General features: G+C 45.1%; 1 protein-coding gene across 1 annotated transcript in view; it reads right to left on the bottom strand.

Moving 5' to 3' along the window:
• Nucleotides 1-1,860: 1,860 nt before the first annotated feature.
• The window catches only part of GLRX3 (glutaredoxin 3), a 32,578-nt gene continuing 19,726 nt past the window's right edge, over nt 1,861-14,712 (bottom strand). The window contains exons 5-11 of the mRNA XM_047825558.1: nt 12,429-12,601; nt 12,128-12,189; nt 10,001-10,058; nt 8,216-8,268; nt 5,569-5,608; nt 5,382-5,474; nt 1,861-2,110 (exon numbers count right to left, since the gene is read on the bottom strand). Of these exons, the coding sequence (XP_047681514.1) occupies nt 2,060-2,110; nt 5,382-5,474; nt 5,569-5,608; nt 8,216-8,268; nt 10,001-10,058; nt 12,128-12,189; nt 12,429-12,601 (530 nt within the window). The 3' untranslated portion in view covers nt 1,861-2,059. The remainder of the gene's footprint in view (nt 2,111-5,381; nt 5,475-5,568; nt 5,609-8,215; nt 8,269-10,000; nt 10,059-12,127; nt 12,190-12,428; nt 12,602-14,712) is intronic.

Genomic DNA, 14,712 nt, shown 5'->3' with positions numbered 1-14,712 from the left:
TTTGACAAAACGCTCCTACGAGGGAGGGCTCATTTTGATTAGAAAGCTGGATCTGGGACTGCCTATGGAGCTCCCCAGATCAGGTGGGCCCAAGAATCGCTTGCCTTGCTCCTAAAACATACCTAATAAAGTCAGGTTAGGAACAACTAAATCGCTTTGTATGAACGAGATCCCTGATCTTCCCAATGTCTAGCTGGAAACACCTATAAAACAGAAATATGCGCCACCGCCCCTCCACCATCCCTGGAGACAATGGCGCCCACAACTGGCAGAATTTAACAAAGTGACATGTCCCCCCAAAACTCTGAACACTCACCCTGACTCAAACTACGATGTTCAATCACGGGTGACGCCATCAGAGTTTTGCATCACGCAAGAGTCACCCACAGGAGGAGGAGGTCATCCTACGATGCATGAGCATCTCACATTACCCGAGCAGCCACCTTGGCCAGATCAGTGGTTCCCAAATTGGCAGGTGGGAATTCGTTAAAATTTACGAATTTTAGTTAAATGTGCATTAGGAAAAAAACTAGCTTATCCAATCTGCGACCACAAAGATAGGATATTCTCACTTGGGATAAGGGGAAGTTAAAAGGTGGCTTGCTGACAGGTGGCACTTTGCAGACAGAGCAAAAAATCACAAAAGCAGTACTCAAGGCTTTCAGTGTCGGGACACCGGATATGAGAAAATTATGCACTCCTCCGTGGTTCACGGCATCCCTGAAGCTTCATAGAGTTTCAGTTAGAATTCCATTTCCATCTGCGTTGTAAAGGTTTCGCTTATGCAAGGATTTCTGTTTTAAAAAGAAAAAAGAAGTTCATGCACCAATGCCCAAAGGAGCCCCATCTGATTACACACACTGGCAAGGAAACCCACTACAACAGGTGTCCTCCTCCGACAGGAGGGCCGTGACCACCTTTAGGATTTTGTGCAGACTTGCCCTTTGTGACATACACAGACATCAGATCTCTCCTCTACACAGAGAGAGCAAGGAAATAGCCGGGTGCTCGTGTCCCGGTGAAAGGCTAACTTCACTAGATCTTCGTGCACTTCCTCTGGTTTCTCATGTAAACTGCTGACCTTTGCACCCTTTCCTTATAATCACCAGACACTTCTGTGGAGCCTCAACCACCCAGACCAACAAGCTGGAAAAATCTAATGAAGAAAACATGTGCCATGGGCACCAAACACAATCTACAAACCCAGGAGGTGAATTCAGCCACCTGTTTGAGGCACGCCCAACAAAAGCCTAACAGAGCAACTATTTTTTTAAATATGTGAGAGTCAGGATCAAAACTGTTGAAATTTTCATGGACCTCAGGATGTTCTCAGCCTATTTAAGGGCTAAATCAACGCTTTCAGCATAATGACTAAAATAAACTGTGGTGCTTAACACAAACTGACGACTGTCATCCCCCGGCCCACCCCGTTCTTCTCCTTGTCCTGGAGCACGTGAGGGCAACGCGCTCAGCTCACGAGAAATCACTTTCCTCTGGCCCGCCGCCCGCTAACACACCGCCGGCGCTGTCTGAAACGAGTCTCCACGTCTGCAGAGCCCTACACGGCCTGTGCGATCTCACCAGCGCCTCACACAGGGATGCTGTCAGAGGAAAATTTTCAGTTGAATTTTTCCAAGCTGTAAAGAGATCTTTGGCCATTGAGGGGAGCCACTGGTTTGGTCTATGAGCTGTTCTAAGTATTAGTGTGGATTTCAGACAGCTTCACAGTTCTGAATTTCCTGAAACCTGCCGTTTCTGAACTGCTACAAGGTGCCCGTGTATTTCAAAAAAGAAATTTAAAGCAGGCTAATTACTACATGTTTAACATCATCGTAAAAACACACCTTCTTTACACAAGTATTTTTAATTGGATTTTGAAGATGTTTATTGCATTGTTTGGTGGAAAAAACAAAACAACACATACATGTATTTAGCACAAGCTTGTGAAATACACAGAGCGTAACGGGGTGAGGCGCAGTCTCTGCCCCTCGCCCACCTCTGAGCATGGAGTTGTGACCAAGTGGTTCCCGCAACAGTCGGGCGCTGAGCGTACAAGCCTCTAGTTCTCTCCTTTCAGTACTGGCAGCAGCTCACCGTTGTCTTTCAGCTCCTAACGACGAAAACAGAAAGCAAAAACAACATGTATGCGGACAGATGAAAAATGGAAACGTCTGAAGAACAATCACAGGTTGCATCCGTTATCAGAGACCAGAAGAAACACTTCACTGGATTGAAACTCTAGCTCACCAACACGCTGAAACTAACTATTATGCCGTAAACACTATCAGATTACAGAACTGAGGTTTTAAAAGGCATTCCAAAACCAACAGATTGATCAGCATTGACAAACACAGCAATTAGAGCAAAACACCCATAGCCCCACGGGCAGTACACAGGCTTCACTGTTTCAACCCAGCCTGGAAAGGCCGCAGTACTACGAGTGTAAAAGTGTACATGTAAAGGCCAAAAAACACTAAAAAGACATACAAATCCAGAAATGTTGTGTGCTATCTTGCAGATTTAAAATCTGGAACACAGCCATCAAATTTTAAATGTGACAATAAATGATGAATGAGATTTCCTAGTTTAGGACAAACATTTAATCTGATGTAAATTTGCAGGTTATTACTAAGCAGCATGAACATCCATCAATAAAACCACGAAAATCAGGGCACCTCGCTGGCTCAGTCGGTAGAGCATGCGACTCTCAATCTCAGGATGGTAAATTCAAACCCCACGTTGGGCATGGTGCCTACTTAAAACACACACACACACACACACACACACACACACACACACACACACACACTAAATTCCATGTGACTTCATCTCTGGTTAAACCCCATCAGGTGTGATTCTGTCATATAAACTCAGACAACTCTCAGTGATGTTCTGGGATCTTCCAACATTAACTCATTAACAAGCACACATCCTACTGCACTAAAGGACCAGGCAGGACTTTCTGAGCACATGACCTGGAGGGCAGGAGGCCATGCTGCTCACGGAGAGGCCCAGAAGCCTGCAGGTGGAATCTGGACTCAAGGACTCACGAGTTGTGACATCACATGCAGATTACCTAACTTCTCATCCGTGTCCCCTCATCTGACGACTGAGGACAAGGAACTCAGGATGCTGTGAGGACGGCCTAAGCACTAAGGCAGCCTGCCTGGCACACGGGGATCGCCATCATCATCACCACTAATGTGCGCCGACCTTATCTAAATATTCCCTCTGTAAACAAACATTCTGCAGTAGTGATAACATGACCTCACTGAATATGTACTAATTAGTTGCTATTTTTCTCAAGACACTAGATTGACTGAGTCATTGAATTACCGGGTAAGTTCTTTATCTAACCATTCAACAGCAAAAAGCACTCAGTGCTCTTAAAGGCCAGCCAGAATTAACCCACCTGGCAACTATGATGTTTCCGCTGAACTAAAGACAGAAGAACCGTGCTCTGTGGGAAACGGACTAAAATGGCAACCTAAGAACCATTCCCAGTTATCTTCTCGGGAGAAAATGTTACCAATATCACAAATGTGCACATGTGTCTTTTTAGCAGGTGAACATCAAGAGTCCTGTAACATCCTGTTTTATACCTAAAACGAAGTTGCCCGCACAGCTCGGCTTTAGAATTAAATGAGATTGATCGATTGTTATCTTCCCAAGAGTTAGCAATGGCTAAGGTACAGGCTATAAAACATTCAGACAAGAACAGGCTCAGGAGTATTTGGGTTTGAAGACTGTGTCTTAAAAAAATAAAACACATATATAACATAACAAATGCAGATCTATTTTTGTTGCTTCAGGGCTATTCAAGAGCTACTATGTTAAGCCTGCTCTTCTCCTCCAGGAATGAGACACTTTGCTAGTAAAAGTGCCTCACTCGCTGCCTTCAGAAGCGCCATGTCAAACAGCACTCCGCAGCAGACAAGACTGGTGTGGGCGAAACCACAGCAGACGGCACCCCTGCCCCGTGTTCACCACACGTCCGGGCCCACGGAGCTGATGTCCCTCAGCGCTGGGCTCGAGTCCTCCCAACAAGACCAAAGTAGGAGTTAAAACTTATTTTAAAACCTAACTAGGAGCAGTGCTGCTGCCGGGGGGTTAGCACTGCAGCGTCCCTGCGGGACCAGGCTAAGAAACAGCGCGTGGCACACACAGGCGCTATCAGGTGTAAGCGCCCCAAGAAAAGTCCTGCCCACTGAGCATTCGCGGAGGGTTTCCTTAAAGCAAACTAAACAAGTAAATTAACGGTCAAAGATGTCAAGGGTGTATAAGAAAAGGTATCGTTTCTAAACATGCTTACGATCTGACAGAGCTAACCGATCTCCTAGCGTCTGAGGCCAAGCTGGACGTGGGGAAGGCCCACAGCAGCCTCGCACAGTTCTGTTAGGAAGCCGGGGTCAGGGGCCTCGGGTCTGTCACACAGCTGACAGGACCAGGCAGCACTGGGTGTCAGGCCTCCTGCCCGTGGCCCGGCGCTCTTCCCTCCATCACCCCAGTGCATGTAAGGCAAAATAACACAAAAACACAATACAACGTAAATATAAAAGGACAGAAGAACTTCAGGAACAGGAGCGAAATATTTCTGGCTTCAAGAATCCATACACGATTCACAGACAACAAGGGTCCTGAAGGGCACAGAACACATGTAACTATGGAACACAAGATATCCAAAGCAGAGGGGGGACGAGGAAAGAAGGGCTAAAAACATGGAAGACAGTTCCATCAGATTTAGTAGCGTGGGAGTAAAAATCACATTTCGAGCTTGGCCATAACCAGAGCATCTTGGAAGGCCAAGTTACAGTTCTGGCCTTGGCCGGAAGCTCTTCGGGAGAGGAAGGAGGTTGTGCAGAAGACCCGGGGAGGCAGAAGGCCCCACAGCAGGGGGATGATTTGGCTGGCTCAGGGGACGGGTGAGCACAGCCTGATCCAACAGGGACAGTGGGAGGACAAGGTACTAGGGACACAGAAATGGTAACACGGGGCGAGTGCCTGGGTGGCTCAGTCAGTTGAGTGTCCGACTTGAGCTCGGGTCATGATCTCGTGGTTCGTGACTTGGAGTCCTGCATGGGGCTCTGTGCTGACAGCATGGAGCCTGCTGGGATTCTCTATCCCCCTCTCTCTGCCCCTCCCCCACTCGTGCTTTCTCTCTCAAAAACACACATGTAAAAAGTAAAAGTAAATAAAAAAATAGAAATAAAAAAATTTTTTAAAAGAAATGGTAATCAAAAGTGAGCCAGAAGTGACTGGACAGGAGGCCAGGAAGGAAAGGAGTCAGGGAAGCTCCGAAGTTTCTGTTCAATATGAAATTGTAATTTTCAAACATGCCAACATTTCCCATCTTTAGGATGCCAAATGAACTCCGACCTTACCTTAACAATATCCAGACCTCCAACAAGTTCCCCTTTCACATACAGCTGAGGATACGTGGGCCAATTCGAGAAAGTTTTTAACCCCTGCCGAACCTACGGAAACAAGAGAAACTCTGAAACCTTACTATTAGACCCTAATGAGTAAAACTAAAGACAAAGGATGAGAAACATAAAACACAGAACTTACTTCTTCATCCTCCAATATGTCAAATGTCTCATATTCAACACTACAAAAAGGAGAGAACATTTTAACAGGAAATAGCTGTATTAAACAAAAATTATAAAGCCTACTTGGTGTTTTAAAAAACAGGAAAAGTAAATTGTTTCGTTGCTAATGACATTCACTATAAAAAATGGAAATGACTTTACTTCTCTCAATCTGTCAGGTAGGTACAAATTCATCTGGACTTTTCTCTAGACAATACTGGATTAGACAGGGGTCAGCACACTTTTTCTGAAAGGGCAAGGCCATAAACACGCAGGCCCTGGAGGCTAGTCTCTGCATCACACAGAAGCAACCACACAGGGCAGACAGGAGTGGGTGTGGCCGTGTGCCAACCCCAGGTTAGACCTGTACCCCAAGTTTACATGAGTCTGTCCTTAACACTCCGTTCCCAGCCCTCACCCCCGGAGCCGCTGCTTCTGATGTCCTGGAAGCTGCTCAGGGAGCGGGGAGCAGCTCTGACGTCTGTGACCGCTCGCGGACACCAGGGCTGGGCCGGACGCTCACCGCCCAGGACGCCGCCGCCGCCAACAGACGCCACCTTACGGAGGTGTGCCTTCCCACGTGAAAGCGAACTTATTTCAGAACACACATGCTGTTTTCAATACGCACAAACCAGTGAGAGTGGTGTGGATTCATGCTGTACAATGAACTCTACTTGTTATAATGAATGAAAAATCACTGCATGGAAATCCAGCCATATCTACTCAGAAGGACTTCACTGTTTGGTGGTCAAGGAATCAGTATGAATGTAGGACTGAATTCCTGCAGGGAGACTGCGGAGATACGTGCAGTCCCACAAACCGGCCAAAGAAAACGCCACATAAAAGATAAATTTCGGGTTCCATAAAACCAAAACCACCTTCACAGGGAAATCTCACTCAGTAAACAAGTTCCCAAGAAAACTGTTCATGGTGCAGAAAACAGTCAAAAAAACAAGATGACAGGATCAATCAGCACCAAGTACCAACAACAGGACTGTCTGAAAGCAAGAGAAGATTAAAAAAAAAAAACAAAAACAAAAAAAAAAAAACAAGACCCAACGTAAGTTTCCCTTCAGGTTGAACTAAAGGAGGCAGATCTCCTAGTCTGAACAGTCCGATAAGCGCGAGTGACAGGTCCACAAGGGAGCTGAGAGGCACCGGGCCCACGCACGTGCAGGTGTGTGTGCAGTCACGACAGCCAATGCATCTCCTGAAAGTTCTGTGCACAGAGTACCTCCATACCTCCGTGTATGCTCGGTACACGGCCCCTCGAGGCATGTGTCTTTGGGCAGAGAAGGCGAAGAGGAGTGTAAGAACGGAGGGGAAGGAATAAAAAGCCAGAGCTTTCTCCACAAACTGACAGCTCTCAGCAAGAGGACGGTCTGTTCAAGGTGAAGAGCGGCAAAGGTCCCCACGGCCCCGCTCACCGCAGAGCCGCAAGTCTGCAGCTGGGAGCGCTTTGTCTCCAAAGAAGCCCCTCTGTTCTGGGGAGCAGGTACTTGCAAATCCAAACAGGATTAGACAGGTATTGGGCGACTCTCCACCGAACATACGAGCTGAGACGGCCCGATGCTCCTGTGCCCCGGCCTCATGGCCTCGTGGAGGTACGCCCTGAGGGGACACGCTGTCACTAGAGACAGGTGGACTGAGCGTGTCACACCGGGGAGCTGTGACAGAAGACAGAGAACGGGGCCATAAAAACTGATGACCAAAAGCAAGCCAGCCTCTGCTCTGTCCTCGGGCAGGGTGAGGAAGGTCTGGCTAGAGACCATATGACAAAAGACTCTTTAGACTCTCCTCTGTAAAATGTCACCATCACTTGAAGAAATCAATCTTTGCTTTTCATGTCCCCAGAGTTGTATTTAACCTGTGCTACTCAACTGACTACTTTCAACCATGCCCACGCATGTCTAAATATCTCAAAAGATTACCTTCCCCACGACTTCAAAGAAATGGTTAATCTCTTTAAAGCTATGGCTAAAAAATTAACTTAAAAACTAAATAAAGCAAGCTATGGCTAGCACAGTAAGAACATTAAAAAGAAAGTGTTGTGAAATAAGTAAAATAATAATAATAATAAGCAAATACATTTGATAAACTCTACCGAATATGGGAGAAGTATCTCCAAACAAGTGGTTTGTTTTTAATCAGAAAAAAATCAACTGCAATCTTCTTACCTGGCAGCATTACCACTGAGCAGATCAAAAGCATGAACACAGCCTTCAATTCACCCTGCTTCTGAGATGCACAGAATGACCTGTACATGGGCCCTACGCATTTGATAAAATGTTGAAAACTAGAATAGTTTTTAAGGAAATTAAAAACCTCTAATACATTTCCCTAAAATATCTTTGTGCGTGTTCAAGAACTCAGTTATTAACTTTCCTCTGGGAAAGCAGACAAATAGTTATTCCAGTAATTGCCTAAGAAGCTCCTTTATGTTACCAATCAGTTGATACTGTCCAAAAAATCCTCTTGTGGTCTAAGTTAAAGCATTCGCAAAGCACCACAGCAAAAACAAATAGATAAACATATACAGATAGAGCCACAACAACCGAAAGGCATCAGTGGCAGGACGGAAAATTGGAGTTTCTTTAACACACCGTTTGACAACAAGATTTACCTACCCGGTACTATTTAGTATCTCCAGAATCTGTTTGCTGAATCCACATTTTGCTTCCTAAATTTAGAAGGGGGAAAAAAAACACACAGACATGTAAAGATGGATTACATTTCCTACTCAGCCCACTGGCCTGGTCCTGTGGACGCTCTGTCCCTGGGACACAGTGGGCACAGCGCACTCTAGTGACGAGCCTCCCAGTGCCTCTGGCATCACAGAGCAGTGGGTCAGCTGGGATTTCAGGAGGCCACCAATCCCCACCCCACCCTCCTTTCAAGTCCTGGCCCATCCGGACATCACCCTGGACTCTCGGCCCACAGACTTCCTTCAGGCTCTACCCACCGGGGAGGACACGTGTCCTGGAACCTGGCAGTCTTTGTGGTGACACGGTCCTCAGAGGGGAACCTTGCCGCTCTACCAAGACTCGGGTGCCTTCTCCACTCGCTCTCAGATGACCTCGCCTCACCTAACCTTTCTGCACTGAGCGGGATCATCGCCTGCCTGTTCCCAACTGGACTTTTACTCCCCAGTTTTTAAAACGTATCTTTACGTTATAGAGTCACAGAGTGCCAGGCTTCTCTGAGGTTATGGAAGGGCTACACGGTTCTGTCAGGCCGCCAGGTCCCAAATCCTAGCGATCCTGGAGGGAAGACTCGGCACCACATGCATTTCTCAACAGCGCAAGTAACTCTGCTCCCAAGATGTATGAATACTTGCTGACTTCCAGAAACAAACTCTTTTGAGAATAAAAACCTGCTTTAAACAATCACCAAGAAGATATAAAAAGATGACTTTATCACTACTGGGAATTATTAACTTCCTCTATTTTGTTTTAATAAAATTAGTGAACCAGTCAAAGAATCTAGGTCCTGATCTGTGATCTCAGCATGCTGAGACATATATTACCATTTTCCCGGTTACTGCTTACACTGTAACAGTTACACTGACGACTTATGTTAACTAGCTGGTTTTACTGTATTAGTTATGTTAACTTTCACACTCGCTATCACAACCTCGTTCTCCGGGAAGCACACTGAACACTCACCCAAGGGGCCGTGAGGCCCTGGGAGGTGAAGCAAGCAGCCCGGGACGACAGAAGAGACGGACTGCCGTCCCTCCGTTCCACCAGCCTCGCCTCCCAGGGCTTTCACCTCCTCCGCTGGGCCACGAGCCATACTCTGTCCCACCTGCCTACCTCTGTCACTGGCTGAGAATAAAGGAAGGGAACACAGCCTGGTTTCTGGAGATCTCCGTTCTAGTCCAAATACAAATGATAATCAGCTTTGCTCAAGCTGCCGGTGGGAGTGCTCTTATCTAACTTGGTCCTCAAAACGATGCACAACCAGTATGCTCCTTCATCCAACAAGCTCCAGGAACCACCCCATTACAAGTAAGAACTGCCAAACTTTCACTCAGTCATCAAACCGGTGCCCCCGAGGGCGACAAGGCTCCCCGTGCCCGGGACGCGTGTGGACCTAACTGCTCACTACACGAGCCCAGGGACTCAAGTCGGGACGGGACAGCAACTAACAGAACCAGGAGAGGGTGAACAGTGTTGACCAAGTTTGGCAGCAAAGAGAAATGCACCCCGCTGAGATGTTGATGTTATGAAGTCAGGCAAGATGTGGATTACTTTGTTTGATCTCCATAAGCACCAATTAAGGCCTGGATAACTTCCTGATGCCACTATAGCTTCATTAGCCACAGCCAGGAGAAAAGATTTAAGCGTCCCCTAGTTGCAGATGTTAGCATCAAAAGAAATTACAAATAAAACCATTTTTGAGTTCTTTACCTGTTTGTTTCCTTTCATAAAGAGCATCACAGAAGCTTTATTTGTCAGTACTTTGAGCCTGAAGAGAGAAAATTGATATAAAATGGCTCAGCTCAATTATTAAACACCACTTTTGCTCCGCTTCAGGAGAAACATGCATATTTGAGGGATAGCAGGATGATAGTTCACAGCTTTGAGTGGTATTAAACAAGCAAATGCATTGACATTTTCCTTTATTTCATTCTCTCCCTGAGCCACCATAAAACACAATATGGCTTTTAAGGCAACGAATGTTCCTTCGAGTTGCAATTCAAGCCCATCAACTCACAGCACTAAAAAAATAATAATAGCCAATTCAGTAAGGAATTGTTCAGGAAGGGGCCTGTACACTGAGCCCACCCACAATTTCCAGAACTACATCTTGTGGGCTCCCTTCTCCGCCACGAGGCAGCACACGGCCCCACACTCCCCGATGTTCACAAGGTCACAGAGGGAACGGGAGGTGCTAAGTGCCGGAACGCCAGCTGCTCACATCAAACGCCCCTGTCTTAACTTTGCGTTTCACACTTTGTACCATCTTCCAAAGGCCATCCCCCACTTGCTGTCAGGAGCGGCAGCCGTCTGCGTGCCGCCTAAGGGTCAGTCACAAATCCCAGGACAGTCAGCGTCAGGACAACCTGTGGTGGTCACGTCACCGGATCCTCCTCCCACCGGTGCTCTGGGTCACTCACAGCCCAACACCTCCTCAGAGAACAAAGCGATCACAAACGAAACACCCAAATCATGCTCAGAGCTTCGTCGCGTACACTTCCGGTAGAGTACGATGGGCCGATTCTCAGAAAAACTCAGAAATAAAGAATATGGTGCTGATCGCCATCAGTCACCTGCAGCAACCCAACTATCTGGGCCCAGGAAACCAAAACAAGTGCTTCCGTCTGACTCACAGAGACGTCGCCAGAGCCAGGAACTCAGGAGCCAGGAGCACTTCAAGCGATTACTCAAAATACAAGTGTATCTCTACAGAAATCTCTATGTAACTCCAGCTATCTAGTCTGAGGCCACAGGAAATATAGACACAGCACATTAGGAAGCGAGACAGAAGGTCTGATGAAGACGAGGACATAAACAGCAGCAAGACAGAATGAAGGCAGATACTAGCGCACACAAAGCGCAGCAGGTGTCTGAGGCCACTTCGCCTCCGTGAGCCACCCAGGTTACTCAGCAAAGAACACAACTGGGGACCCAGAGTCAACAAAGGCACCAGGAGACTCACTGCCCTACCAAAAAGGCAGCAAAGGGTCTAAATCATTTGAGAAAGTGTGGCACTTAAAGGTCAGTTTGACACATATGGGACACTATTTATTAATCAAGGACAGATAAATGAGGTGCTTACTATTAAACACTTTTATCTCAAAATGCTGAATGGCAGGAAAGCTACAAGAGGAGGTTTCGCCTTACAGACTCAAGCCCCAACTACGAACAGCTGATACACGGATGTATTTCAAAATAAATTCTTCTTTAAACCTCTACATTAATTCAAATTTATTACAATAAAAATCCCTGTAAGTCTCCCTACAGGCCAAAGTCCAAAATTTCCATAAGATAAGATCTTTAAAAGCTGATTGAGATCCTTCATAAAACAAAGACCAATTTTTACAGCTCCAAATCTCCTTGAATTTTAAGTTATCATGGTTAGAAAGGCAGCGTGAGGCCCCCAAAGTGTTTATGCGGGTACCACATGCGCAGCCCTCGCTCCTCACACTGGGCACTCTTCCCAGCCCGCGTCCGGATGATGCTGAGAGGAGGGGCTGTTACTGAAGGCTGAACACCGGGACCGCTGGAGCCTGGCTCCGAGATGCAGAGAAGTAAGTAAAACTTAGTCATTCCACCGAGACAATGACGTTTCGTTCTATAAAAACGAAGAATATCCTCCACGTGCTCATTAAATTGGCAAAAAAATTTCTCCAGTGCAAATGAGACCTTCCCAAGTTCGCATGACTAGTCTGACTGCAAACAACACTCTTATGACCTCGGCACGCGAAAACAAATCCCTCGTTTCTATATGGAAAGAGCAATGCAAAAACCAAGAATTAGGAAATACTTTTAAAGTAATAAATGGTAGACTATTTGACACTTTTAAACACTTACCTTTCTTCTAATTTGGGAGCTTTGGGGCAAATTGTATCTAGTTCGTCAGATGCTTCCAGCTCCTGAAATAAACGCATGTGTAAGTTTAAGAAACGTTCACTACAAAGCAACTCTCCTTGGTCGTACCCTGACACAGAATATCAATCAACCATCTCATCAGAAATACTTTGCATATACTCCAGATTCATATTCGTAAATGTAGAGATTCTTAAGAAATTCCTACTTTACATTTATTACAGCACTTACAAAAGTGTGCTCTACATGAAAATCCTTTACAAGGTACAGACTTCTCAGTTCTAACCTTGATTATATCAAGTCCTCCTATGAGCTCCCCAGACACATAGAGCTGGGGATAGGTAGGCCAGTTGGAGTAGGTTTTGAGGCCCTGACGAACTTCTTCATCTGAGAAGATGTCAAAACTGCTAAACTGAATATTGTGTTTGTGAAGGATTTCCACCATCTGCTTGCTGAAACCTGCATAAGAAAAAGAAAATAAAGAACTTAGCTTCTCTCTTACACATGATTTTAAATCAGTTCACAACACACATTAGCTACTGAACAAAGATGTCTGCCTCAATCTCACCCGTGATTTAATTAGCATGGCTATACAGCATGGAAAGAGAAAACAAATTCCAACAGCCCCTTATCTGACCTTGAAGTAAACCACGTGTTCAAGTGGGGCTTAGAGTTTAACACATTTGTGAATTTTTTAAAAAGTCTCTCTTTATCAACGTTCCTCTTCAGTATTAGGCATGATTTTGTTGTAGGAGAAATAAGGCTGGTCAGAAAGCCCCAGAACCTGCCCCACCCACCAACGAGACAAACAGTTGAGCCCTGGATGGCCACCCCACCTTCCCGCACATCCCCATCGATCAGGGGACGGAGTCGGATGCCTCCACGGTCCCTCCCAGCCCTGCGGTCTGTGAGTCTGTGAGAATGAACACTGGATGGGGGAAAAAAATCACAACAGTCATTTTTAACCACTCCGTGAGCATACTGAATCCCAGCCGTTTGGTTTCTGTTGCTCTGGAAGTACTTCCTGAGTGTCCATTTCAGGGGCTCTCAGCCTATATGATCTTTAACAGAATAAATTATCTAGGTCGAGGAGGAATGTGTTCTGTTAGTGGACACTGGATACCCTGAGTTTCAAAGCTGTCTTTGGTGTTGTTACATAGGAACTGTCAACAGGCTGACAGCGTCTTTCTCATCTGGTGCTGTTACCTGACAGTCTCCTTTTGAAAACTATTTACATTCCCCAAAGTATGTAATGTGATTTTTTTTATTTATTTATTTTTTTATTTATTTTTTTTTTTACTGCACCATAGTGACAATCTTATGTTCCATGATTTTATTATACTTTTGTGACACATTTCTGTCCTGGACTTTTTTGACATCATTTTCTTATTATGACATTAGTACTGAAGAATAAGAGTGTGAATACCAGTCTTTTATAAATCTATTCGTCTTGTCTGAAAAGAGGATATTTTTCTTTCCATAAGCTAATTCTTCCCAATTGTTTTTCAATACTTTGTACCACTTTACTCTTTTCACACACCATCCTTCTTTTCAAACAGTCATAATTCACTGGAAAATGACCTGTTCTTCAGGTGCAAAATTCCTACAGGATTTCACAGCATCGGCAAGTATTTTTAAATAAAATCAAATCATAAAATTCAGTGTAAGATTAATTGCAAGAACAGGCTTCACCTGGTGTCCTCCAAAAGCACTTTTACTGCGAAAACGGGGATGTACTACTGAGCTCCAAACAATTTTCAAATCTACAGTTTACTGAGACGAAGCACTGGTATTTGTACGGCATATAAGTTGCTTTCCCTACAACTGAAGTGTTAAGTTCATGTACAGCCTGGAGTAAAACACTGATTCTGAAATTTTTTTCGCTCATCTGGGAGTTCATTAGTAAACAGCTAACGGCTGATTGCTGATGGTTATTCTGTTGCCAATATATTAACTCATTTCTACTGTAACTGGCTGAGGAAAAGCTTTCTTTTAGCTTTAGGCAATTACATGCAGACTAGAAAGATTGATGGGGAATGTTCAGTTTTTAAGGGTTAAAGGAGCAGACTGGAAATGCTATGCTTAAGGATAAAACCGTGAGAAGGCTTCATCCCAATAACAAGATATTTACACACTTTTAAGAAAAACGTATGCACGCAATACAAATATTTAAAAGTAGAAGAACCACTTAGCTGTCACAGAACCACCGTTTCTGTCCGCAGCCATTTCTACTCATGACAGAAGGCATGAACAATAAGCCTGACTGTACATTTCATCTAGTAACAATAAAACCCTAAAGCCCACTTCGCAACCTACAATGTTTGTGTCGGATGTAAAAAGAAAACCCTGTTAGATGACTTTTGCTGCAGAAGAAGTCTGTCCCGTGGCTCAAATACCCTTTGCTTTGCTAAAAGCTTTGTTAACTGAAATGGATACAGGAATTCCCAAATAACTTAATTAACCTGCATGTTCAAGGATTTAACATCCTGTTTAAAAAGATGTACATCTCAGTATATCTTGAAAATCTGCCTAAAACACGAGAGCCCTCTCTTTCCTGTCCTCCTGAGGAG

The sequence above is a fragment of the Prionailurus viverrinus genome, chromosome D2, assembly GCF_022837055.1.
Source record: "Prionailurus viverrinus isolate Anna chromosome D2, UM_Priviv_1.0, whole genome shotgun sequence".
In the NCBI taxonomy this organism is placed as follows: Eukaryota; Metazoa; Chordata; class Mammalia; order Carnivora; family Felidae; genus Prionailurus; species Prionailurus viverrinus.
This window is presented reverse-complemented; position numbering and strand designations above follow the sequence as displayed.